Genomic DNA, 26136 nt, shown 5'->3' with positions numbered 1-26136 from the left:
CCGTTCACAGGAACATAACGTGGTCCGTGCGCAAAACGAATTGCGTTCGCCCGCACAACACACACACACACACACACACACACAGTCACTACACGTCGAGACGGTTTGGTTCGATGGCAATAAGCCGCTGATAAAAACACCAGGATCTTTCTCACCCTGACACGAGGGGGGCAAAAAAAAAAAATAAAACCAAGAAGAGCGTTTGCAAAACGCGGAACCCCAAAAGTCGTCCGGTTGGGTCCTGTCGTTGACCTGGGTCTGAAATGTCATGGCGGGTCGTGAACTAACGTCGTAACGCAGGGCTAAACTAAGAACTGCTCGGACGTTTAGGCTTCGGGTACGGATTATAACTTTCTTCTCGTCAGCTCCTCGCAGATGGTCGAAGAGTTTCGCCCACAAAATGCACCAGTCAGTTCACTTGACGGCGTATCCCGTCGTGAAGCGCTTGGAGACGCCTCGAAGACGTGATCGGTCGCTGTGTCAAATGCAAACTTCATTCCCAAACGCAAACCACTGCCGAAATACTGGAAACCTGAGACAAAACCAGAAGTCGCAGGTAACCAACCCGCTGAGTGTTCCCAGCGACTTCTGTTTCTGTTGCAAGCTTTATTATTACTTATTATTATTATTATTATCCTGTGAGGCGCTTTGAGACGTCTCGAAGACGTGATAAGCGCCCGCGCCGGCGGCATTTCTTCTCGAAGAAGCCGGCACAGGACACACGATGGGTCGAATGGCCTCCTTCTGCGCTGTAATAATTCTAATGGTAAGCAGCCACAGCAAATGCAAGGGTGAGTTTTATTATTATTATTATTATTATTATTATTAGGGCCAGATTGGGGAGTGTGTGACCTGGGCACTCATTTCTCTCATGTGGAACAGAGAGAGAGAGAGAGAGAGACAACAAACAAACAACAAACACCTCAGAAACTCATCTAAAACTAATTATAAAATAAAACGCATATTTTGTTTTAATACAAAAGAGTAAAATGTCGTTGACAAACACACACACAAACCCCCTCTCATACACACACACCCTCTCACACACAACCCCCCCCCCACACACGCACCCTCACACACAGCCCCCCACACACACACCCTCACACACACACAAACCCCCTCACACACAGCCCCCCCCCCACACACACCCTCACACACAGCCCCACCCCCACACACACACCCTCACACACAGCCCCCACCCCCACACACACACCCTCACACACACACAAACCCCCTCTCACACACACCCTCCACACACACCCCCTCACTCCCCCCCACACACACACAAACCCCCTCACACACACCCTCACACACACAAACCCCCTCACACACCCTCACACACACACACCCCCTCACACACACACAAACCCCCTCACACACACACACACCCTCACACACACACAAACCCCCTCACTCCCCCCCACACACACACAAACCCCCCCACCCACACCCCCTCACACATAACCACGCCTCACCTTGCAGCGTGAAGTTGGAGGAGAACCTGCGGACGCTCCTGCGGCGCTGGGGGCTGAGGGCCGGGGAGTAGGTGCCCCGAGACAGGTAGCGCCGGACCCGCCGGTAGCGCAGCGAGTCCCGGGCCCGGGTCTGGGTCTCGGTCTGGGTGGCGACACTGCGCAGCGGCCCCGCTCCGGCCATAGCGGCCGCTCCCTCGTTCCCCTCTCCCTCCCTCCCTCCCTCCGGAACCTTCCTCCTCGGCACCGAGTCTCCACCCGGAGCGCAGCCCCCGCCGCACCCGCTGTTGCCATGGAAACCGAGCGGCCGCCGGAAGTGAGCCCCGGGGCCTCGGGTCCGGGGCCCAGGGCCTCGGGTCCGGGGCGGTTCAGTTCCTGCGGCTGTTTCTTCACCGACAACATCTTCCTGTCGCGGTACAAACTGCACCTGCGCTGCCCGGAGCCCGGCCGCCTGGAGCGGGACTGGGGGCCGGTAAGAGGCCGAATGTCCGAGCTCCAGCTTCCCGCCCCTTCCCACCACCACCACCACCCCATCACCACCACCATCACCACCACCCCCCCCATCACCACCACCCCTTCCCACCATCACCACCACCTCCCCCACCACCCCCCCCCCACCATCACCACCATCACCCCCCCACCACCATCACCCAGAGGGTAAATAAAGCCAACAACAGGGGCGTCAGTGTCGCAGTTCACTCTGTGAAGCTCTCCCCGGGGAAGGGGAGAGGGTTCGGGGGGAAGGGGAGAGGATGGGGGGGGGAAGGGGAGAGGGTTTGGGGGGAAGGGGAGAGGATGGGGGGGGAAGGGGAGAGGATGGGGGGGGAAGGGGAGAGGATGGGGGGGAGGGGAGAGGATGGGGGGAAGGGGAGAGGATGGGGGGGGAAGGGGAGAGGATGGGGGGGGAAGGGGAGAGGATGGGGGGAGGGAGAGGATGGGGGGGGAAGGGGAGAGAATGGGGGGGGAAGGGGAGAGGATTCGGGGGGGGGGGGGAAACGAGGTGTTTCAGCGCTCCGAGACGCTGCCCCGCGTGAAGGGGTGATACGAGTGCGAGTTGTTGTTGTTGTTGTTCCCGCGCCCTGTTGTTGACTTTATTCAGACTCTGCGCGACTGATACGAACCCCCGCACAGTCACTACGCTTTATATCCCGGGAATCTATAAGAGCGTATGTATATAAATGTTATACATATATATATATATATATACACGTTTATCCCGTGAAGCGCTTCGTTCGCGACGTCTCCGCCACGTGTTAAGGCGCTTTTTATCAAACGTAAGGATTGTTATTGCTGTTCCAGTTGCTCAGAAGTAAAGGCTGTGTGACCGAGGAAGACTTCCGAAATGCTCAAGCTCAGGTAATGTCCGGGAGGGGGGCAAGCGTTCAATTCCGGGTTTCACCCCTCCCCTCCCCCACACCGAACGGCCCCGCGCGTTACTCCCGGAACCTTCTGCACCGCACAAAGGGCTTCGCTGTCCTGCTTTCCCGTTGCTTCTTGGCGTCGGTAGCGTTTGAGGATATGTGTGATCTCCTGTAGACCGGTCACTACACTCTACAGTAAAATCCTGCCGTGAGAGGCACTGTATCAAATGCGAGGGATGGTCATTATTTAAGCGAGGATACAAAGTGCTGCTGTTGCTCTGAAGCGCTCCGAGATGCTACACCTCTCGAGAGATAAACGTGTCGACGGAACCACTGATACAGGTTTGTGACTGAGGTACTCGTGTTTCTCAGGTTGTGGAGGAGATCCAGCGGAGGAAACAGTTGGGGAGGCAGAGTTTGGAACGAATCGCCATCATATCAAAGGAGTACAAACCACTGCGTCCTGAGGTCTACATCCTGCAGGTGCGAAGCAGCCCGTGTCTGGAGCACAGGACAATTCACCGTAAAGTGATGGCAACGAGATTGTGGATGGAAATATTCCAGGACTGGAGAAACTCCAGGCTGAAGTTGTGAGGGTGTCAGGCTGAGCTCGCTTCCCCTCCCGTCTTCCCATTGCAGCACCGAGCTGTTCCTTAAATAAGTCCCAGTGCCTCGAACTAAACTCACCATGGTAACCAGCACCAGCTGTCTCGTCCCTGTTGTGAAAGGCGCTCTACAAATGTAATCTTATTGTTGTGTGTCTGCCCAAGTAACTATTTCTAACTGTCTCTGTTAGCCAGGGGTATATCCGGTCTGTGCCTGGACGCATTCCTTGTTAGACCTTATAATAACGCATTGAGTGGAGGCAGCAGCGGCTAAAGTAGGTGCTGTGTGTTTAATTACTGCAGGAGACCTTCCTTGCCCCAGAGTTCCTGGATGTTGTGGCTTACAGCAAATCTTCAGCTGCTAACGTGGATGGGCTGCTCTCTCGTGTCCAAACACTTCCAGGTAGAGCAAGAGGGGCTCAAATTTATGAATCTTAAGTCGATTTATATCCGACCGACCAAAAGTTAAGAGGTTTTTTTTTTGCACATAAAACGTGTCCGTTGATCAGGAGTCTCGGCCTCTCTCTCTCTCTCTCTCCGCTTGCAGCTTCGGGAGTCTATTCTTTCCCAGTCTTCACGGACGAATTCTGCGGCCGCCTGATCGAGGAGCTGGAGCACTTTGAGAGCTCGGACATGCCGAAGGGACGGCCCAACACCATGAACAACTACGGGGTAACGTAGAGACTCGCTCGCTCTCCCTGGTCACCGCACCACAAACCTGCCGATAGTCATAGGTTTCATTTCCACCCGAAGAACACATGAGTCCCAAATAGAAACAGATATTTTCATAATAATAATAACCGTTGCGTTTGAAATAGCGCCTTATCATGGCTTTAAGACGTCTCAAAGCGCTTCCCAGGATACACTGTAAAGTGAATTGACTGTGTGTGTTTTGTGGGCGAAACATCTTGTGAATCACAAGAAAAGTGAGGACTTCCTATCCGAACCTACCTTTCCCACCGAGCTTATGGTTACCTCGAACCTCCCCCTTCTTTCTGGCTTGGCGTCCGACCCCGTCACTGTGCAGCGCTCCGAGGCTCCCTCCTGCATGAAGGGCGCTGTGTAAACACACGTCATTGTTGTTGATGATCAGGTGCTCCTGAACGAGCTGGGGTTTGATGAGTCTCTGGTGACGCCGCTCCGGGAGGTTTACCTGCAGCCCATCGCGCGCCTCCTGTACCCTGACTCGGGCGGAGGCAGCCTGGACACTCACAAGGCATTTGTGGTGAAATATTCCTTAAACCAGGACCTCGAGCTGAGTTTCCACTATGATAACGCCGAAGTCACGTTGAACGTGTGTCTGGGGAAGGACTTCAGCGGCGGAAACCTGTACTTTGGAGACATGAGACAGGTACTTTGCCGCATCGTCGAGACAGACACAAACACACACACACACACACACTCATTCACTCACTGTGAGGCAGTGTCCCAGTCTCCGCATTACGAGTTTACTGTTAATATATTCTGTGAAGCGTTTGAGACGTCGCAACGATATGATAGGGCGCTATATCACATGCAAGAATTATTATTAACAGGACGATGTTCAGTGTGCGCGGAGTAGGTGGGAGGAGGGGGGAGGGATTGTGTGTGTGGTGTGTGTTTAGGAGGGGGAGTGTTTGCTGCTTACAATAGGTGAAGATTCTGTGTTGTCTGTCTGCCTTGAAAGTTCTAGCAATTAACACTCTTTTTCGTCCAGCATTTCTTATGCTCTTATTATGTAACCTGTCCTCTCCTACGGCTGTAACACGGAGAGGGCAGGACGTTGATCTGTCTGTCATCTGACGGCAACACGAGCACGTTTGTTAATGCGCTGATTTCCCTCCTGGTTCCAGGTACCGCTGAGCGAGTCCGAGTGCACAGAGATCGAGCACAGAGTGGGACGGGGGCTGCTGCACCGCGGTCAGCACTGTCACGGGGCTCTGCCCATCACCCACGGCGAGCGCTGCAACCTCATTGTGTGGATGCGATCGTCCCAGGTTCGCAACCAGCTGTGTCCCATGTGCAACAAGAAGCCGCAGCTGGTGGAAGCCGTGGGATTCGGGGACGGATTTACCTGCGACAGCGCTCCGGATGTGCACACGGTGGACGTGTGTTCCCTTAATTAGCGACATTGCTTCCACCGCAAAGACCCCGCCGTTCATGGAATCCGCTGACACCAACCACAGCGCGTCACGGCAATAAATGTCATCGTACTCGGTGACACACATCGACTCGATTCTGGTTTAAATGGAGGGCTGACCGATCGCTGAGCTTTTAAGCGACATTACCTTTTCTTAAGGGAATTTCCTGCAATTTCCTTGCAATTTTTCGGGCCCAGACAGAGGTGCGTAACGACCTAAATCTACAACCGAGCGGGAGATCGTTCAACCTCACGTCCCATCCGTCCAATATTCTGACCTTCTAAATCTTATCTCTGTAATTTCTGATTTCGGATGCTGAAATAAAAGTACCCGCTAGTGCCTCTTCATAAGTTTGGCAGGTGTTTTTCTGTGCTCTTGTTATTTGAGAGAAAGAGACCAAGAAAAGTCAAGTCTAGTCATCCAACATCACCACAAATTATTATTATGTTTAACTCCCGTGCACCCCAGCACAGTGTTATCTCAGCACAGGGTGGTCATGATGCTGCTAATTGACACATCTCCCAATCTGTATATTCTCTGCCTGGTTTTAGTTGAAAATAGCATTAAAAAAACTCAATACTGTAACCTCAAAAATTTTTAAATTTACAATCGCTCGCCGCAGCACGTTAAACACGCAGACAGTTACGCAGTCGAGACGTCTGGAAGCGCTTTCCCAGGGTTTCTCCGCTACGTGAGAATAATAATAATAATGTTATCAGTGTAGTGACTGAAATACTCGAGACCTGAACCAGGAGGCACTGTGTCAGGGCTTCGCAGGAACATTTCCTGCCCTGAGCTCTGGTCGAGAGCGAACCGCGAACTTTCAGCCGTGAGGGGGTTCGGAAACGTTTCGTTCCGCAAAACAAAAAATATGACACACAATCGCATAACACATCACGAAATATAAACCGAACATAATTCTATACGCAACGATAGACCGATCTAATCATACAAGTTACACACATCTATATATAATCAAAATTAGATCATTGGTACAATAAATTATTGTAATATAATGTTGAACAATTATTTTTTTTAATTATGCAATGAAAGAAACGCGTGTCCCCCGATTAAACTTCCCCCCCTCTCCCTCCCCACACACACCCTCCCCCGGGGGGGGGGGGGGGCAGGAGGCGAGCGGACCCTCGCGCTCGGGGATCGGGTTCCGCGGGGACACTTGCAGCTGCCGGACCGGATGTCGGGCGGGTCACGTGAGGCGGAGCCGGAGAAGATGGAGTCGGTGTGAGAGCGGCAGCTGCTGAGTCCGGATCTCGGGTTAAAGTTATATATATGTATATATATATATTTATATTCCCGGAGAATCGTCTCCAATAATAACAATAATTATATAAACAGTAATAGTTCTCGGGGCCCCACATCCCGGGAGCCTCGGCCCCGGGGGGACCCGCGCAGAACCGGAGGGAAAGGTTTACTGTGACTGAGGCTGTTTCGTCTCTGACAACAACAACAACAACAATAATAATAATAATAATAATAATCGTTGCATTTGATACAGCGCCTCGTGCGGCGGAGACGTCTCCCGAAGCGCTTCGCCGGTCGCCGCTGCGAAGCGTAGTGACTGCGTCTGACCCCGGGAGCACGAGCGGAGGATGCCACGGGCCGCCCGCGGGACCTCGGGGCGGCTCACGTAGGGAGCGATTCGCTGCCCTTTGAACGGACCGAGGGGTTGGGGGAGGGGGAGGGGGGTGCGATGGGCCGGAGTCGTTCGAAGGAGAAGTGCCGGGACAGGAGCCAAAGTGCTTCTCAGGACAGAACCCGGAGGAAAGAAGGGACGGAGGAGGGAAAGCAGAGCGGCGGCGGCGCCGGGTCAGGCGCACGGCATCGCGGCCGCAGCTCGGCCCCGGCTCCCAGGCCGGCAGAGGACGGGTCGCGGAGGAAGAGAGTCGGGAGGAAATCCAGCTCGTCGTCTGACTCCTCGTCTCCATCCTCCTCCTCCTCCTCCTCCGCCGCCGCCTCCTCCTCCTCGGAAGAGCCTTCGGGGGTGGAGAAGTGCGGGAAAAGGCGACGCCGGTCGAAGGGGAAAAGCGTCAAAAAGGCGAAAAAGAAGAAAAGTAAGAAGCCCAAAAAACACAAGAGGAAGAAAAGTAAAAGCAAAAGCCGGAGGGACGAGAGTGCGGAGGTTGTGCCGGAGGAGACGTATGAGGATATCCCTGGGCCCCCCGAGGTGCTGAACGACACCCTGACGGACGCTGAGATCGGTAAAGTTCTAACTCTCTGCGGCGTCACTCCTCACGAGTTTGCGTTCGAGATGTAGCCGATTTAATAATTGTGCCAATTTGTGGTGGGGGGGGGTCGGGGGGGGTACTTTTAATGGGATTTTTCAAGTGTGTGTGTGCGCGCGCGCGGACCGTGGGCAATCACGAGTTTATATACAAGTTGTGAGTTGTATAAACGGCAGCCAATTGCGCACAGCAAATGGCTGCCAAAAGCTGTGCGCATTTTGCCCACAAAACACACAGTCGCTACGCTTTACAGTGCATCCTGTGAAGCGCTTTGAGACGTCTCGGAGACGTGATAATACGCTACATCAAATGCAAGGATTATGATTGCTAGATACAGCGCCCTTCACGCAGGGTAGCAGGCGGGCAGCGGTGTCTGGGTACTAACCTCTCCGTCTCGTGTCTCGTTTGTGTTCAGCAGTGACGGACGAGCAGCAAGCTCGCATCCAGGCAATGCGTCCGATGACCAAGGAGGAGTGGGACGCCAAGCAGAGCGTCATCAGGAGAGTGGTGGACCCAGACACGGGCAGGACCAGGTTCTCGATCCATATTCCACGTCAGCCAGAACCACAGCTTTAACACAAAGTGCATAAAACCCACACCGCACCCACGTCACGTCACAACACAACACGCACTCCTTCACAAACGCACAACTTACCACAGGCTTTTTTTTAAAAAAAGGAATACAGAAAGGATAAATGATTGAGATGCTAAGTTGCTGAGCTGAGGTGTTTTTCTGGCCACTTGTTTTTCAGGCTTATTAAAGGCGACGGTGAGGTTTTGGAAGAAATCGTCAGTCACGAGAGACACAGAGAAATAAACAAGGTAACGGCTGACACGTCTCACGTTCGCAGTCACCGAAACACCCAGGGCTTTTGTGGTCGCCTGCTGCTTTTTGCCTACACTGTTCCCCCCACTACCCTGTCCCCATAGGTAATGTCGCACCGGATCAAGCTCGCCCAACAACTTGCATTTATAATAATCCTTGCATTTGATATAGCGCCTTATCACTTCTTCCGAGACGTCTCAAAGCGCTTCACAGAATATACTGTCGTATATTTTGTCTGCAAACATTTCTCTATGGCGCTTCACGCAGCATAGATCTTGGGAGAGCCACGCAGACTAAAGCAACAAGTGCAGTCAAGTGTGGCAACTGCCTTCACGGTCTGTCAGTCATTTGTTCACATCGCAAAGCCAGTGGGTGAACAACTAATTGATTCCAAAGGTTTGTCTTCAAGCAGATGCATGTTCTTGATGGTTAGTTCCCGAGGTTGTGTAAAACTTTTAATTTGGAAATCTCTTATCAGTAAGTAAATTGCTGCTGTTTTCTCCCCAGCAAGCCTCGGTGGGGGATGGATTGAGTTACCAGAAGAGAATGGGGCTGCTTCGAAAGTGAGCCTTAGCTCAGTGCAGGCAAGAAAAGTACCAAGGCTTTTCCATCTGTCTGTAACTCTAGGAAAGTTGCGTGGAGTTATGTGTATATTATATATTCATTACTCGAAAGAAAGGTTCGGCACTGACAATTTGTGTTGTAAAGTAGTGGGTTACAGGCACCGCAGCTGAGCTCCCTGTCGTTTTCCGCAACTCCTGCGGATTGGAAGAGGAACTCGTGGGGGAAGGGAATAGAACATGGACAGGTTATCCCTGTTGTGGGTTTAACTGAAGTAGGAACGAGTCTTAACATGACGAAAAGGCAAAGCTTCGTGGCTGCAGGATGGATTTTGTACCTAGAATTTCTGAACGTGTAGCAACATGTTCCTTTATTAAGATCTTTAATTTGGGGGTTGATTTGCAAGTTGGGTAAAATGATGGGAGTTTATAGCCGATAAGTGTTATCCTTTTGGTTGGTTGTTAATCGGAGGTACTCCCACACGGTTTTACAGATTCGCAAAGTACTTCCCATTAAATCCTAGAGCGATTGGTAAACTCCTGTGTGTGTGTGTGTGTGTATATATATAAAAAAACTTTCTCCTGAAAAATAAAATAGTTTATTCAGAATATAACGTGCTGCCTTTTTACTGATTTGCCTGCTCGCTCCTCACCAACAGAATCAATTCCACAATAAAACTCCTTTTACATAATTCTCCGTTGGGTTGAAGAAATAAAGCAAGTTAACTAGCGATCTGATATCTGGTGCGAGGTCAACAGGTAAGTAGACTCTCCAACCTGCTGGAGACTTGAATCTGAACTTTCCCCCAAACCACCAAGAAACGGAATACCAGGGAATTAATGTTGTCCTGTTTTCTTTAATCCATATAACGTACAATCGTACTATACACAAAGCACACCCAGGCATTAGAACAATGCACTACAACAGCCAGAAATAGAGCAGGAGTGTTGTGAGTGTGAGTTACATACAAGGGAACCATCTCGAAACGTTTCGCTGTGAACAACGTACATTGAGAACGAAATACAGGGAGTGGAAGCTTGATGTTCAGCACAAGCACAGGACAGGAATGTTGTCCGCTGGGGGTTTGCAGGTTACTTCTAATCTGGCGATTTGTACATTTTTTTTCTTTAAATTCCGTTGCGATATTTAACTCGTGTTCTATATGTAACATTTCTATAAATAAAATATAACAAACACTTCTGAATAAAAAAATTTACTGTCAAAGTCATCAGTACAGTATATCTATGGGGTTTCGCACAGAACGGGAGGAAATATGAGGCTTCTGTAGCTAAATGCTAACCTGAAGTGGCAAGACTACCCGAGCGAACGTTCACAGACTGCATGGCGAGGCTATATTTCACAGTGACCCTTTTGTAAGCTCCAATCCTCCCCTCGTCTTCCCCCCCCCTCAGGCCTGGGCAATCTGAGCACTCTCTGAGCCGATGCCTCCACGGCAAGTACTCTCTTTACCAACTCTCCTGATTCTTGTTAAGAAATTCAAATACAATTAAGATTAAGAAGGGGAGGGAAACAACTTTACGCAGCCAGTATAAATTGCTGGAGAATGTTCTCTGCCTCAGAAGGGGCCTAACATTGTCCCCGTTGGGGGGGGGTTCAGAAAAGTCCATCAGTTAACCTCGAGCCACAACCACCATCACAGGTGCAAACATATCACTCAAGATATTTGGCACTTTTTGTTCTGACGAAGGCAAAGCGAGACTCGCTGTAAATCAGTCAGTGTGGGTGGGTGCTGGGGTTGGGGGGGGGGGGTGAAGGGGAGTTGACTTATTACACGGGGGGTTGGGGAATTGGAATGATTTTATTCAGTGCGTCGGAATTGCAGGAGTAACTGGGCAGTGATGCTTTGGACGCTCGCAAACAGGATATTTCGAAAGTTATTGGAAGGAAAACGGGACGATGACGGGTCGGACTCACTCAGCACCTGAAAGGATTAAATAGTAGCCCCCACCCCCGCCCCCACTGTGGTGGTGCGGGCGTCTAATGAATTGGGGGGGGGGGCGAAGGGAGAGAAAGAGGGAACACCAAAAGGTCACGTGCAATGCCAGAGCACCTGCGAGCTGATTGTCAATGCCATGGCTGTGGGTTGATGGAAAGTGGTGATTGAATTGTGCATTTCTGCAATGACAGTTCATGTAATCTTGGTCCATAAAATAATCTTTATATATAATAATGTTCAAGACAAAACAAAAAAAATTAAATATTAATAAAACCCAAAGGGGCCTGTCACCTCCTCGTATCTACACGAATAAATAACTCGACTTTATTGAACAGACCTACATTTACATTTCTGTTGCTTTACATTATCTACACAGTTTCGTTTATAGAACGTGTCTCTATCTCTCTCTCTCTGACACAGCTTATTCCCTACTTCACTATTGCTTGTGCGCCACAGCTCTGAATACAAAAAACAAACGATTTGCCAAATTTACCACCTGACGGTAAAGGTTACCTACTGTTCACACACACGGTTACACCGCTTACACCTAGTCCAGCTGTCATCCCAGTCTCCCAGTCTCCAGTACTGAATAAACAGACAAAAAGAGGAATTCTTCCCCCCCCCCCCCCACACACCGCCTTCAGTAAGAGAAAGTATTGATTTGCCTAATAAATATAGACTAATGCTAAAAATGTTCACATTGGATGCCACGTCTCTCGAGTCACATAAATAATCTGCTTGAAACCGGGCTGTTAGTCAGTGCACCTTCCCAGGCACAATACCTGGACTCACTGAGTGAGTCCTTAATCTTGACACAGCGGTGGGATGGGGGGGGGAGGGAGTGTCAAGGGCTGCACATCAAGTCACTGACTGACATCAGTTCGGGGGGTGGGGGGGAGGGGGAGGGGAGAAGGAATCAAACCCTCAACCGGAAATAAAAATAAAAACGTGCACAAATAGACAACGAAATATATATATACATATCTAGACTGTTATATATAAAAAAAGCTCCTCAGTGACTTTATGCATCATATATAAAATAACGTGGAAAAATATATTTCCGAGCTTTATTTGCACTGTTGGCGGTGAGAGCGAGAGACAGCGACCATTCAGAGAGCCAGGGAGCAGTTTCCCTACAGACACCAGTCACCATGGAGGAGCCCAGGCAGTGAGCTTTCAGACACTGACGGATAATAACTCCATTTATTAACTGCAGGGGGGAAACAGGAAAAGTTCCTGCAGTAAACAGTTAATGTGCCGACTGATGTGCTTAATATATAATCCTTCCAGATTTGTTCAACGGACAAATTATTTCTGCTTCTGACATTTTCAGTAAAATTGTACTGAAGCTCCCAAGTCAGACACACCACGTGTGATTGTAGCTGCTGTGGCTCACTCTTACCTTCTCACACCCACAAGTTACTGTCTGTGTCTGTCTGTTTGTCTCTAGTCTCATTCTCTTACTTGAAACTACATTCTCCAAACTCCAGTCTGATGGTTAGGTACATTAGGGTGTCTCAATTGTTTTGGCTTAAAAATCCCACAAAACCCTTACCTCCCTGATTGCAGCTGTCCTTAAAATAAGAGACAAGAGATTTGTCTCTTTAAAACCAAAACTCTTTGCTGAAAAGCAGCTCAGCTAACCTTCCTGGGAAATGTAATAAACCTGGAGTTTCCATGAAGGAGAATGGATGCTGTCTGTCTCTTTCTCTCTCTCTCTCTCTCTCTCAATATTATTGTTTTCTTACTCGCAGCTGAGTGTGGCCGGTCGTTTAATATGGACGGTACTGACCTGCTCTGCCAGGGATCCACTAACTGTGATCAGTTCCCGTTTGGACTCGCTTACAATCTTTAACAACCAGAGGATCGCTCTCGACACGCTTACGCTCAGCCGGGCTGGGCCGGACCAAGCCACGCCAGGCTGTAACAGGCTCCGAATCTAAACAATCTAAAGTTAATCAGTGCAATAAAACAAAAACAACAACTGAGGTTTTTCACAGTCGCGAGTCACGACGGCAGGATGTGAAACAGCAGGAAAAGTAACAGCAAATTGTAGGCGACTGAATTTCAAGAGGAACTTGGGTGGGGGAGAGAAATGTGCAGGAACCCAGTGAGTTAAAAGGTCCCGTGTGTGTGTGTGTGTGTGGAGAGAGGAGGCACGTATTTACACTGTCGTCGGCCAAACCTGAATATAGAGAAGATGCCGAGTTTGGAAAATCTGCGCTAAGTCTCTGTAACTAGGTTTAAGGTTAATGATTGAGCTAGTGTTTCAGGCAATGTAACACTGCGCTGTTAAGGCCTGCAGTTAACGCAGAGCACACAATTGAGTTCATTCATGTCTCCTGAATCTCTTTAGCACCATTCGCCCTCAGTGCTCGGTTCCAAACCTCACTCTTTGTGAGCAGATTTCTCGTTGGCGGTATTGACCGTGACCCTCAGCGCTCCTCTCCCCAGGTCTGTAACGTCCTCCCCGTGCGAAAGGCGCTATACAAATATAATCTGTCGTCGTTGTTGTAGTTGTTGTAGTAACTCCCCCTTCTCTGGGGCTAGACGCCAGACTCCAGCTTAGAAGCGCTGGCCCGCCCCCAGCAGCCCGCGGCGATGCTCATGCTCCTCCCGCTGCGATCCTTCTCCCGCTCCCGCTCGCTCTCTGACTGGCTGAGTGTCCGTTCGGGACGGGGAGCCGTGGCCGCCCCCGGCTGGCTGGAGATGGTGCGGAACAGGTGGTTTCTCTTCCTCAGGAAGTCAGGCTGAGCCGGCAGCCCGAAGCTGCCCTTCCGCAGCACCATCCTGCTGTTGCCCTTGGCCGGGAGGGAACGGTGGTTATACTCCAGCTGGGAGAGGTGAGCGGCGTATCCCTCTGTCAGGAACTGAGCAGCACAGACAAGGCAGTCAGTCAGCACCGGGCACAAAACAGTCACTACACTTTACACTCAATCCTGTGAGGAGCTTTGATACACTTTGTGAGTGTGTCTGTGTGTGAGTGAATGTGTGTGTGTACGTGTGTCTGAGAGCGGCTATCCGTGTGAGTGCGGCTGTCCATGTGTGCGCGCGCCCGTCTGTGTGTATGTCTGTGTGTGTGAGTGTCTGTGTATGTATGTCTGTCAAGTGTGTGTGTGCGCACCTGTCTGTGTGTGCCTGTGTGTGTATATGTCTGTGAGTCTGTTGTGAGCGTCTGTGTGTGAGTGTCTGTGTTTGTGCAAAATTGTTACCTTCTCTCTCAATATTCGTTGGCAAATAATAATTTTAAATGAACAGATTAGCATTGGATTCCTCAGTCTCCCCCTCCCACCCACCCATGCCCATCTTCTCAAGTCTCTCTACACAAGTGAACGCTGCCAGGTGGGCATGAGCGGGGGTGAATACCTGGCACTGATATTGGTACTTTTTGGTCGCACGTCCAACGATGAAGATTTGTGATGGTGACAAGCCCAGGGTGGTGTAAACCGAGATGTCCTTGGTCGACCCGTAAGCTGCGTGGATCTTCATGAACACCTGCACGTGTTTTAAGTTCAACGTGAAATACCGAGGTTATTACTAATCGTCAATCACCTCATGGCTGCGTGTGTGTGTGTGTGTGTGCGGGAGAGAGAAAAAGTGCGTGTGAGAGAAAGAGTGTGTGTGTGAGCGACAGAGAGAGAGGGGGAGAAAGAGAGAGAGAGAAAAAATGTGCGTGTGAGAGACAGAGAAAGTCTGTGTGTCAGAGACAGAGAGGGGGGGAGGGGGAGAGAGAATGTGTGAGTCTCTCCCAAGTGCTCCGAGATACCGTACTGCCTGAAGGGCGCTATTATAAATGCAAGTTGTTGTTGTGTGTGTGTGTGTGTGTGTGTGTGGCTTGCCAAGCAAAAATTTGCTGTTGTATTTGATGACAGAAAGTCACAACGCTTGTCTGCAGGGACCCCGAGAGGAGCTGTTAAGCGTGGACGTACCTCGTGCACCAGGCTGCGGAGGAAGCTGGCTTTGTGTCGGAGTGGGTCGTGTACCAGCCCGTCACAGAAGGACACGATGCCGTGCGGGAAGTTGTGCTGAGCGAGCCAGGCCACCACCTTCTGCTTCTGCATGTCGGGCCGGCCTGTCACGTAGATAATAAAATAGCCCAGGTCCTGCCAGTGCCTGCGGGAACAGCAGCCAGTAAAGTGGGGGGTCGGGGAATCTGCGTTTACACCGGATTTACACTAACACCAGGTTTACACTGGAAATCCATGTAGACTCACAAGCTCACAAACTCAATACAACAGAGCGATGCATCATGTCAGGTTTGCAGCTGAATCACATCGCTGTCTTATGCCACGAATGCCTGTAACTGTCGACGTTTGCTGTACATTGTCACACTCGCTCCTGCCCCAGCCTCTCACTGCCCAGCCCTGGTATTGCCTCTCCACAGGACTTTGTGCCTGTTAGTGTTCCCGCATCTCCCTCTTCGCCCTAACATCCCGCCTCCGTTCTCACAGAGAGGTAGGTAGCGACCGTGGCTTGACTGAAGCCCTGGCTGAGTGAGTGACCTCCCGCTAACAGGCGCTGCTGTGTCTAAGATAATGTTTGCGATTCGAATGCCTCACGAGGCTGTACATTGTGCCAGAGAGCAGGGGGTGAGTGAGAGGCCGCTGAGGTCAATGTGTAAGTTTACCTCACGACATCCACAGCTCCGGCTCGGACCTTGGGATCGCTGCCCATGATGGAGACGCTGGCGGCGAATGAGCCGTCGATGCTGAACACCACGCACTCAGTCGCCTTGGGCAGCACAGTAATGTAGCTGTCCGCAGACGTGTGATCACCCCTGGAATTACACAGACCAAAGAGGTTTATAACACAATGCAATGCAATACAATAAATAGCTGTACAGCATCTCTCAGTCACACCTCGGGAGGGCGTCTCAAAGAGCTTCACAGGCTCTACGGTTACAAAAAAAAATGTGGTCACTCAATCCACGTCTGTTCGTGGGACGCTGCTGCGCACAATTAATTGGCTGCTGCGTTTTGCCCACAAGATAGTCACTAAACTTTAACAGTATATTCCGTGAAGCGCTTTGAGACGTCTCCATGTGATAAGCTGGATTATTGTTACTGTAAAGTGCAGAAACTGTATGTTTTTGTAAGCGAATCTCAAAGGTCAAATTCATTTAAACTGTGAACGGTGAGAGCGAGCGGGAACTGAGAGATGAGGGCTTGATTTTGTAACTTGCACTAACTCTCCAGCTTTAGTGTGGCTCGGGAACTAACTCTAACCCTCCCCCCAAGCCCCGCTCCCCGAAATAAATGAGAAATAGATCTACACAGCTCTCCGCAGTATTGAACCAATTTGAGGGGTGGGTATTGCTCTAAGCATGAAATCAATGGGCTAAACTGACTCCCTTCTTCCTCCAAACCTCTCTCTCGTCTCTCGTCAACAAAGCTTTTCAGTGATTCCTGGACAGATACGATCAGCCCTCAGGGGGTGATGAGGAGCCAGGGGACCGGGCAGGAGGAAGGTGTTGATTACCTGACCACCAGCTTCACAGGGTACATGCCGATCCCCAGCTTCTGACTCTCCGGAATCACGTAGACAATCCTGCCGCTGTTGTTGGTGATCTCGGTGTCAAAATAAATCCACTCTCCTGAGGGCGGCTGTGTCATAATGTGCACGTCCACCTGGGGCGGGGGGGGGGGGGGCGGCATTAATGTCTCCAGATTAAATATAATATTGTTATTAATATTAAATATAGTGAACACGGGAGAAAGGACAGGTCAGGAAAGGGCCAAGACACGGTGGGATCGTGGTCGCTGGTGTTAGCAGCACGCGACGGAACTTTATCCCGGTTCCTCGTGGGGAGAGACAGAACACCAACATCCCGCTGACCACCCCCCCACCTCACCCTCTCCCCATCACCCACTCCCGATCTCTCCGGCCGAAGCCCTCACCTTCTCCCCGGTCAGCGTCACCATGTCCAGGGGGCCGTACATGAACCTGCCGCTCAGCGCCTGTGGGCCCTCGTCCGACACGATCACATCGTTTACCCTGTGGTTCGCTGTTACGTTCTGTGTGAAGCACGAGAGGGAAGATCAGTCCCTGGCCTCCGCCCAGTCTCGCCCTCGCAGAGAGATTATTATCACATCAAATTCCGTTACTCACTTCATCACCTCCTCACCCACCCACCCACCCGCCTATTACAGTTCTGAGTTTTCAGCGATAATTCAGGTGGGAGGCAGAAGCTGAAAGGGGTGGACAATGTACCCTGTGAAGCGCTTTGAGACGTCTCAACAAAGTATAAAGGCGCTGTATCAAATGCGAGGATTATCGTTATTTATTGTTATTGACTGTTAATCTGTCGGGGCGCTGGGGGGGGCGGGGAGGGCTGTGGAGGGGCCGTGTGGGAGGGCTCAACCATGGCCCAACAAGCAGCAGCAACCTGGCAGTTCTGTGTCTGTGACACACACCAGCACAGTCTGCTCCCTGCAGACAGCTGCCACAAGCGCAGGGTGTTCTCCACCGTGTACATAGCTAGAGCTGTGACTGGATGGGACGGGGGGGGGGGGGGTTGTTACCCTGATTTTCACGTGCGTCCTCTTGCGTAGCCACTTCTCCCGGGGTTTGGTCGGGCTGAACACAGAAACTTCTTTGCCATCCAGCTCCAGCACACTAGCATTTTCATGTCTCATCACCTGGTCATAAACACGGTTATTATTATTATGATGATGATGATGAAACCAGTCACACACAATCACCACACAGCGCTCTCAGGCCCTATCCTGTGTGAGGGGCGCTGAATGAGTTGTTGTTGCTGTTGCTTCAACTACAGAACTACATTCCACCTCTCTCTCCCTCTCTGTATCTCTTCTCTCTCTCCTTCACCCCTCTCTCTGAATCTTTCCCTCTCTCTCTGTATCCATACAAAGAGTGGTTTTCTCCTTCTAATTTCTGTGTGCAATTATGTCAAATGCGTGCCCGTCCTCTAACGACCAGTCGGCCCGAGGAAATAATCCTGCAGGATGTCCCTCTTTGCTGTGGATGTTGTGAACGTTTCGAGGCTGGTGAGCAGGGCGCTCTGTTACCTGTCGCAGCAGGAAGGAGACGACGTCAGTGGACTCCCAATAGCTGGCGTGGAAGAGGTGAGGCAGGGCGATGGTGGGGAACGCCATCAGGGCGTCAGGGCAGTACAGGGCGTAGTCCATGCGTTTGGTCCCCCACCACCGGGCTGCAACTGCAGACAACACAACAGGCATCAAACATCACACATCAGCCTCCGCACACTCCCTCCCAGGCCCTTTCCCTGCCCCAACTCTGCCGTTAGGTGAGAGATGCCGGTTAGTCTGTAAACTCTTGCCCTCTGTGTCATTTTTCCAAGAGTTTGTTTCTAATTCTAAGAAGCAGAATTAAGCTGCCTGCATGTGACTTCAGTGACTGATTTGAGCACAGAGTGATTCACCGTTACAGACACAAAGCGCCAACAAATCTCACAATTAATGATATTAACATTGTTATTTATTTTTTTACACACACACACAGCGATGGTAAAGTGCCACTGGGAGCTGACAGTGTGCCCCGCTACCAATCTCTGCCGAGCGTAAATTCCCTCGAATTACTCGATAGTGAAGAAAGCAGCATTTGGTTGGGTTATAAGGTCGAGTTAGTGAGCGAGTGAAAGAGCAAGAGGTTGCGGAAGAGTTCCATAACCTTGGCATGATTTATTTTTCTGATTTTTTTAATTGAAAAAAAGATCAAAAAGAGATATTTGTTTGAAGATTAAAAAAAAAATCTAGATTCAATCTTAAAGAGTGGATTTCTGCCCCAATACCTCTGAGCAGGTGGAGCTCAGTGCCTGCCCGCTTTGCTGGGTTCTGTTTCTCTGCAGAATCCACGCAATTCGCTCCCAGCCTTCCCTGGTTCTGCCCCCACGGCAGCGAGGCTTTGGGGCACTTGTGGCTGAGAGGGAAAAGGGTTTTGGGGAAGGTTTTGATGTTGGGCAGCGTAAACTGGGACAAGAAACTGAACTTTTTGCTAGGGTTTGGGAGATAGTTTCGCTCTAGGAAATGAAAAGCAGAAGAAAGGTTCACATTAACACAACACACGCACATACGTATACACACACACACACACACACACACACAAGCACGGTAACAGGGGAAGGGTGGAGCGGGGGAGATCTCCAGCTCTGGCTTCTCTGCCTCTCTGTGTGAGGAACGCAGACCTGCACCAAGGGTAGAAACAGCAGCAAACCCGGATGCCGAGCTCCACCTCGTGAGATTTGTGAGACATCGTGACGGGCTGTGCATAAAGTAAACTGTATTTACTGTTTCGGTGACAGGGAGTGGGCAGCTCAGAGCTGCTGTGGCGGAGGTGGACAGAGCTGACGGGGAGCGTGGTTTGCGGAGCACTTACTGTTGGCGATGTTGGAGGTGGTGTAACTGTCTGCCATCCCTGACACCTGGCTGGCGATGCTGACCTCGCTGGCTCTGCGGAAGCCCCTGAAAGCCGGGGCGGCGAGCGGCGAGGATGGCGACGAGCTCTCCAGGAAGAAGCTGGCGTGAGACTGAACAGTGTCTGCTAAAGGGCAAACAGGGAGGTCACAAGTTACAGCTGACGGACCGGGCAGGGACGGCAGAAATCACCTGTGCAAATCGTTTTTTTTGTCCAAAATTCCATTATTTAAAATACTGCCCAAAAAAAGCCATTAAAAAGAAACGAAACACAAAAGTCAATTTGCATTTCACAATTAACTTGGTTTTGGGAGTTTTTTTTTGTGCCAAACTTGGTTTTTAACTAGCCTGGAAAACCAAACCTCTCACGGTGATTACACTACATTGCCGAGAGAAAGGCAAACATCTCGGCTATCGTGCCGTGCCAAAACCAACCAACCAAACAAATAGATAAAGAAATAAAACACGAGAAGCACAAAAAACACACCACAAGTCCACACTCACTAACTAACCAGCGGCCGCTGAGCTGCATGCACAGACAATCATAGCCAAGACAACCAGTTACTGGAGTTATTACTAGAGACAAGATTCTATTCACAACATCAGCACACGCTCGAACCCAGAGAACACAGCAGCGAAGATAACAGCACTTGTGCCAGGTGTTTGCTGCGGTGCTGGAGGGAGGGGCTGGGTCAGCGGGCGAGGGGCTGGGTCAGCGGGCGAGGGGCTGGTTCAGCGGGCGAGGGGCTGGGTCAGCGGGCGAGGGGCTGGGTCAGCGGGCGAGGGGCTGGGTCAGCGGGCGAGGGGCTGGGTCAGCGGGCGAGGGGCTGGGTCAGCGGGCGAGGGGCTGGGTCAGCGGGCGAGGGGCTGGGTCAGCGGGCGAGGGGCTGGGTCAGCGGGCGAGGGGCTGGGTCAGCGGGCGAGGGGCTGGGTCAGCGGGCGAGGGGCTGGGTCAACCTCATGACATCTGCAAGCGAGCGAGCGAGAGAGAGCAAGAGAGAGAGGAGAGAGCGAGAGCAGCCGAGAGAGAGGACAATGGTACAGAAGGAGAGACTACACACACTCTGTCACGGCTGCCGGTCTACTGAAGCCTTCTTGCCAGTTAAGCACGGGAACAGGGATGCTAGTCTCCATTACGCTCTCCTGGCGTTGGAGAGCAACAAGAGAGCTCTCCAGGATGAGGATGGGATTGCTCTGGATTGTCTCAACTAGAAGCAGATGGGAGAAAAACAGAAGGACAAAGAACATGGACTAACAGAATACTATGAACGTCACACCAGACCGACCGCTCACAGCTCCCACATAATAATAAATACTTGTATTTGATATAGCGCCTTATCACATCTTCGAGACGTCTCAAAGCGCTTCACCGTAAAGTGAATTGACGGTATATTTTGTAGGTGAGCATATACCACTCTTCTGGCGAAAGGTCATCGACCTTAACCCACTTTCCTCTCTCCATAGATGCTGCGCTGCCTGACCTGCTGAGTGAGTGTTCCCAGCGACTCCTGTTTTTATTTCAGATTTCTGGAGAGAGTCTGGAATTTTTTTGCCTTTTGTTCTCTGCCGTGTTTTTTTTTTGGCTCTGGGTTTGTGGTTAAAATAAAAAGTTCGCTTTCTTACTTTTTTCCCCCCAACAGCCGTTAATAAAGTTTTAAACTTTTTTTTTAAAAAACTCATTTAAACACCAACCCCCCACCCCCCCCCCACCCTCCCAACTGTGAGCGTCAACTTTCACTTTTAAATAAAGAGAGACATTTACGAGACAAAACAGATGCAGACTGACTGACACACGGTCAAGGGAACAGCTACGGACGGGCAAGGCTATTTCCTACAGCTTGTTGCTCAAGTCTGTGACAATAAGGGACGGACTGTGCGAGCAGCCAGTCTAACATTCGGGGGTCCCCAATGCTTGGCGGAAAACGCAGCAACTCGCCAGTACACACACTTGTCCTCAAGCCTGGTTACGGCATTTAACAGTGAGAGCGACCAAAAAAAAACCCCCAACCTCACCAGGAGGGGGACCGTTCACTGACTGCCTCACAGTGAGCCTCTGTAATCCCCACTGCCTGCCCCCCAGGCAGGGCAACCTCTGCTATTTGCTAACGAGTGCCCCCCACCACCCCCCCCCAACCCCGTCACGTTCCTATTCCTCAAGCTGAGCTGCACGGACGGCTGGGGGTAACCGTGAGCTAACAAGACAGCAGTCCGGCCTGGAGTTGGCACAGCCATGCTCGCCGCCCGGGTTTATTTACCATCTTCCTCACTGACGCAAGGAGGATGGTAAATAAATGCTCTGCCCCCTCCAGCCCCCACCCTTCACTTCCCCTGACTAGACAAAGGCTTCTCGCCGTTGCCTGTGTATATGTGTGTGTATGTGTGTGCGTGTGTGTGTGTGTGTGTAGTTACTGTGTGATGCTGCACGCGCCCAGCAGGGCAGAGCTGCATCCCCTCACCTCGCCCCCAGCATTGTGTGTGTGTACGTACCCAGCAGGGCGGAGGTGCCGTCGCCGAGCGGGAAGCGTTGGTAGCGAGGTACAGTGATGGGCGGCAGGAGGTGGAACTTCTTCTCCAGCAGCGGCTCCAGGCGTGAGGCCGAGGGGTCGGCGGGGTGGAACAGGTTGTAAACCTGCTGACAGGCTGGCCTCACCTGGGACACTGAGACACAACAGGAGACTCGAGTCAGGCGGCTGGATCGCTCCCTCCCTCCCTCCCTGACCGCCCTGCGCACATTTAACACTGAATACACGTCCAGAAGACGTGAAAAGCGCTATATCAAATGCAAGGATTATTATTATTATACCAGAATCATAAGCCACAGGAACGTAACCACACAAACCCCAACTCTTTCCAGCTACTGCATATAATCTCCCCGCCCCACCAGCCCCCAACCCCACCCCAACCACACTGCGCTCAGCTCTAACACACCGCCCTGGGCGCAGGGTTTCCGGTGGCGAGGCGGCTTACCGTCCAGGCTGGGGATGACGGTTTTCCGGAGCGCCAGCACCAGCCCCAGCGGCGATCCGAACAGGAAGAAATCCGTCACCTCGAAGTCGAACCTTCCCGGGGCCATGGCCTCCAGCATGGTGGAACTGCTGGAGCGCCGCGAGCCGGGATCATTTCTCAGCACGCTGGAGTGTAAACTACAGACAGGGAGCTTCAGTACATCTCACTCTCTCTCTCTCACCTCAGCCCCATCACCGCCCTCACCAACTCACTCCCCACCCCACCCACCTCCAATTCCGCTCCAAACAGTACGACAGTGAGAGTCAGTGGTATCCCGGGGAGGGAAAGGGGGGGGGGCTCTTTGATGAAACGTCACCCGCTAGCGTGGCAGTTCTCCCCAGCCCCCTCCAGCCTGCTCCTCGCTGTGACTGCGGCAGCCATGAGGGGAGCCGCACATGTTTCCTGGGCTGGGGCAGGAGCTGACCTGGACAGGAAGACCCCGGTGCTGTTTGCCGGGTGTTTACCGGGGCTGTGCCTGTGGTTGTGCCAGCTGTTTGTTGTGGGGGGGGGGGGGGGGGGTGCAGCGGCTGTGCCGAGGAGCTGACCTGGACAGGAAAGCCTGGTGCTGTTTGCCGGGTGTTTACCGGGGCTGTGCCTGGGGTTGTGCCAGCTGTTTGTTGTGGAGGGGGGGGGCAGCGGCTGTGCCGAGGAGCTGACCTGGACAGGAAAGCCTGGTGCTGTTTGATGGTGTCCAGCTCGTACGTGGAGGAGTCGCTGCGTTTCCGCGGCAGCTGCTTCCTGGCGTTGTCAGCGCCGCTCCGGGGAATGTCGATGTTACTGCGGCTGAGATGCCGGCTGCTCTCCAGGTTAGAGCCGGCGTTGATGGTGATTCCCGGAGACAGCAGCTCGTTGTCCTGACAACCAAACACAAGTCAAGCAACCCTCCACCCCTCACTGCCTCAGCAAACACTCAAATACAGTGATATAACACTGACACTCAGCGCTGTCGCTTACGTACACCGTCAGCACAGATTCCCGGTCATGAGGGAGCCATCAGTGCTCACATACACTAGTGTTCGCTATTGTTACAAGTGTTTACTGTCTCAATGCGAAGTGTAGTGACTGTGAAAGCTCTATACGCTGAGCTGAAGTCTCGACATGGGCCTAGAACCTACAGGCTTGGGACCTGTGCAAGGCGAGGGGACAAGGGAGGAGCTTTAACGCCGGCTCAGCTACAACTGTTGCGCTAGCAGCACCCGTCTCGCCCCGTCCGGCCTCACCATCGCTCACCTGCCCGCTCACCACGCTGCCTCTCCGGCTGCTGTTCTGGCTTTCAGAGACGGTCTGATTGCTTAAGCACAGGGCGTCAAAGGCCAGGATTCCTCCGACACAGTCTCCGACCAAACAGATCTGCGAAGGCAGAGAGAGCTCAGACTGGACACGACGGAAAGAAAATCCCCGAGTCACATACACGCGGTCGTTCGCTCGTGCGTGCAACAACTCACCCGTGTGCTGGTGCTCGCTCCCCCCAAAGGAGCTTTCTACTCTAACCCCATTCCCTTGCTCTCTTCCCCCATCGTGTCGGCGCTGACGCTGCCCCTCCCTGGCCCGGCTCACCGCGGCACTGACCTGCCCACAGAAGGCCACACCGTGCTGAGACCTGATGAAGTCGCCGTACACCTGATTGGCTCGGAGAATGACGGTGGTGATGGCCTCCTGGTAGAGGGGCGACGAGGTGGCGAGCAGCGGCAGGGCGGCCAGAGCAATGTGGTCCTGACTGTTAGACAAACAGCCCTCATCGTAGCTGTAGGGGCTGAGGCTGTAACAGCGAGAGGAGGAGGAAGAGGAGGTTGAGGGTCAGATGGCAGCGAGGCTGAGGGAGTGGCTGCTCACACTAAAGTGGAGCCGAGACACTTATTATACTAATGATCATCCTTGCATTTGATGCAAGTGTCTTATCACGTCTTCGAGACGTCTCAAAAGCGTTTCGCAGAATATACCGTGAGGTGAATTGACTGTGCGACTGTTGTGCGAAGTGCAACGACCATTTCCTGGCTGCACAACTCACTTGGATATGAGGGAGAAGGCCTCGGAGCAGATGGCCGGGCAGGAGACCAGCCTGACCGCCAGGTGTCCCAGTGCCGCGGGGAAATGGACTCTCATCACCGTCTCGAAGACTGAGGTTATGGTGTTGACGTCCGCCTGCTTGGAGCTGGGCTCCCCAGTGCCCGTGTCCAGGATGTTGCCTGCGTGAAGCACCAGCACTAACACATGGATCGGGCACGGCTGTACGCTGAGCTCCGTCACCCCGTCCTGAGAGAGAGCGAGAGGGAGAGAGAGAGAGAGACAGAGGGAGAGACAAAGAGAGAGCGAGATAAGAGAGGGAGAGAGATTGAGAGCGAGAGAGAGCGCGAGAGAGAAAGGGAGAGAGCGAGACAGAGAGAGAAGAGACGGAGACAGCGATAAAATGGAGATAGCGTGAGAGAGAGAAAAAAAAGAAATGCACGTCAGATACTGACATCCTCAAACTGTTCACTTCATATTTCACAGGTTGGATTGAGATAAAGCCCTTTACTCCCACCTTCCCCCCCACCACCATCTCCCCCCGGACACAATTGCTCACTGCTTCAGTGAGAGCCAGTGACCTGGTCCCTGTAACCAGCTCCAGCCCTGAATACACTGTGTTGGAGACATGCTTCCTGGTTTCTGTGCTAACCCTGCCCGGCCGCCTGTCTGAACCCATTAATTATCCTGACTGTGATTTTCTCAATGCTGTTTGGCATGTTACACTCTCTGGGGGAGCTTTGCTTGGTTGGTGACTCCATCCCAGTGATCTGAGCTTTGCAGATCACCAGTTTGAGGAATGAACGAACTTACCTGATTCCACCCCAACTTTCAGACAAAGTTCCCTGAGATTTAATCGCTCACAGCGATTCCCTGCTGTGTTTTGGTGTAATGAAAGCCACACACATACAGATATGCCCTCTGCTCATTGCGGTCCGCTCCTGACTAACCCGTGGGGCCTTAGGTCATTCACTGGACTCATCTGAGAGGAAACACAGTCTCGCTTTCCTCAGAATATTAAAGCAGATTAATTAAACTGTAAGCAAAGCCACCAGCCCAGTTCGGGAGCAAAGCCTGTACCGACCAGCACCTTGTTACATCTTCCTGATGTTAATGTGCATGTTGTTGTTACAGTTAAACATGAAACAAAGGGTTACCTTACAATGATTTTCACAGTTTAACACGACACGCGGTCTCGAACTAGTTACTCGAGAACCGGAAAAACAGACGCGCACACACGCGTACGCACACACACACTTCCCGGCACCAAGCAACCGTGAAACTTAAGTCACAATGCGTGTCTGACACATGCATCTCTCTGAGGGAACGCGAACCCCATGAGGAAACGCAGGGTTAAAGGGTCAGTCAAGCAGCGACCTGCCCCGCGCACTGCATAAAGCTGCAAACTCAGGCGAGGGCGAGGGGGAAGCATGGAGCGTCCGCAGTGCAAGGGTCAAGGGTCTACTGCACACCCCCACCCCCCACATTAAAACGAGGAACAACTTCTGCCCAGCGAGCACCCAAACCTATTTGGGAGATTAATAATAATAAGTATATAATCATCCCTGCATTTGATATCATCGTTGAG

The 26136-nt window shown here is 51.9% G+C and overlaps 3 protein-coding genes across 4 annotated transcripts in view; 2 read left to right on the top strand and 1 right to left on the bottom strand.

Moving 5' to 3' along the window:
- The first annotated feature begins 1764 nt into the window (after positions 1–1764).
- On the top strand, positions 1765–5903 carry ogfod2 (2-oxoglutarate and iron-dependent oxygenase domain containing 2). Its single transcript, XM_007907847.2, has 7 exons — positions 1765–1944; positions 2772–2828; positions 3206–3316; positions 3742–3841; positions 3986–4110; positions 4532–4789; positions 5271–5903. The coding sequence occupies exons 1-7, from the start codon at positions 1765–1767 to the stop codon at positions 5541–5543; spliced, it is 1104 nt and encodes a 367-aa protein (XP_007906038.2). The 3' UTR covers positions 5544–5903.
- Positions 5904–6763: 860 nt separating this feature from the next.
- On the top strand, positions 6764–9745 carry arl6ip4 (ADP-ribosylation factor-like 6 interacting protein 4). Of its 2 annotated transcripts, none has more exons than XM_007907819.2 (4): positions 6764–7777; positions 8220–8334; positions 8554–8623; positions 9135–9745. In XM_007907819.2, the coding sequence occupies exons 1-4, from the start codon at positions 7270–7272 to the stop codon at positions 9192–9194; spliced, it is 753 nt and encodes a 250-aa protein (XP_007906010.1). In that variant the 5' UTR covers positions 6764–7269; the 3' UTR covers positions 9195–9745. The 2 variants fall into 2 exon arrangements, with proteins under 2 accessions (XP_007906010.1, XP_007906009.1); XM_007907818.2 differs by having other exon boundaries at positions 8217–8334.
- Positions 9746–12115: 2370 nt separating this feature from the next.
- Positions 12116–26136, bottom strand: part of LOC103188016 (membrane-associated phosphatidylinositol transfer protein 2) — a 54272-nt gene continuing 40251 nt past the window's right edge. The window contains exons 13-28 of the mRNA XM_042337372.1: positions 24553–24797; positions 24114–24303; positions 23775–23894; positions 23202–23398; positions 22506–22681; positions 22026–22196; positions 20600–20746; positions 19501–19665; positions 18174–18322; positions 17667–17783; positions 17043–17159; positions 16624–16772; positions 15773–15922; positions 15075–15258; positions 14512–14640; positions 12116–14015 (exon numbers count right to left, since the gene is read on the bottom strand). Of these exons, the coding sequence (XP_042193306.1) occupies positions 13692–14015; positions 14512–14640; positions 15075–15258; positions 15773–15922; positions 16624–16772; positions 17043–17159; positions 17667–17783; positions 18174–18322; positions 19501–19665; positions 20600–20746; positions 22026–22196; positions 22506–22681; positions 23202–23398; positions 23775–23894; positions 24114–24303; positions 24553–24797 (2730 nt within the window). The 3' untranslated portion in view covers positions 12116–13691. The remainder of the gene's footprint in view (positions 14016–14511; positions 14641–15074; positions 15259–15772; positions 15923–16623; positions 16773–17042; positions 17160–17666; positions 17784–18173; positions 18323–19500; positions 19666–20599; positions 20747–22025; positions 22197–22505; positions 22682–23201; positions 23399–23774; positions 23895–24113; positions 24304–24552; positions 24798–26136) is intronic.

The sequence above is a fragment of the Callorhinchus milii genome, unplaced genomic scaffold, assembly GCF_018977255.1.
Source record: "Callorhinchus milii isolate IMCB2004 unplaced genomic scaffold, IMCB_Cmil_1.0 Scaffold8, whole genome shotgun sequence".
Classification (NCBI taxonomy): Eukaryota; Metazoa; Chordata; class Chondrichthyes; order Chimaeriformes; family Callorhinchidae; genus Callorhinchus; species Callorhinchus milii.
This window is presented reverse-complemented; position numbering and strand designations above follow the sequence as displayed.

Excerpts from the sequence above, each read along its gene's own strand:
- arl6ip4 (XM_007907818.2), top strand. The coding sequence starts at position 7,270 with ATGGGCCGGAGTCGTTCGAAGGAGAAGTGCCGGGACAGGAGCCAAAGT. Across the intron at positions 7,778-8,216 it reads CCTGACGGACGCTGAGATCG|CAGTGACGGACGAGCAGCAA; the intron begins GTAAAGTTCTAA and ends GTTTGTGTTCAG. Across the intron at positions 8,624-9,134 it reads GACACAGAGAAATAAACAAG|CAAGCCTCGGTGGGGGATGG; the intron begins GTAACGGCTGAC and ends TTTTCTCCCCAG.
- ogfod2 (XM_007907847.2), top strand. The coding sequence starts at position 1,765 with ATGGAAACCGAGCGGCCGCCGGAAGTGAGCCCCGGGGCCTCGGGTCCG. Across the intron at positions 3,842-3,985 it reads TCGTGTCCAAACACTTCCAG|CTTCGGGAGTCTATTCTTTC; the intron begins GTAGAGCAAGAG and ends CTCCGCTTGCAG. Across the intron at positions 4,790-5,270 it reads ACTTTGGAGACATGAGACAG|GTACCGCTGAGCGAGTCCGA; the intron begins GTACTTTGCCGC and ends TCCTGGTTCCAG.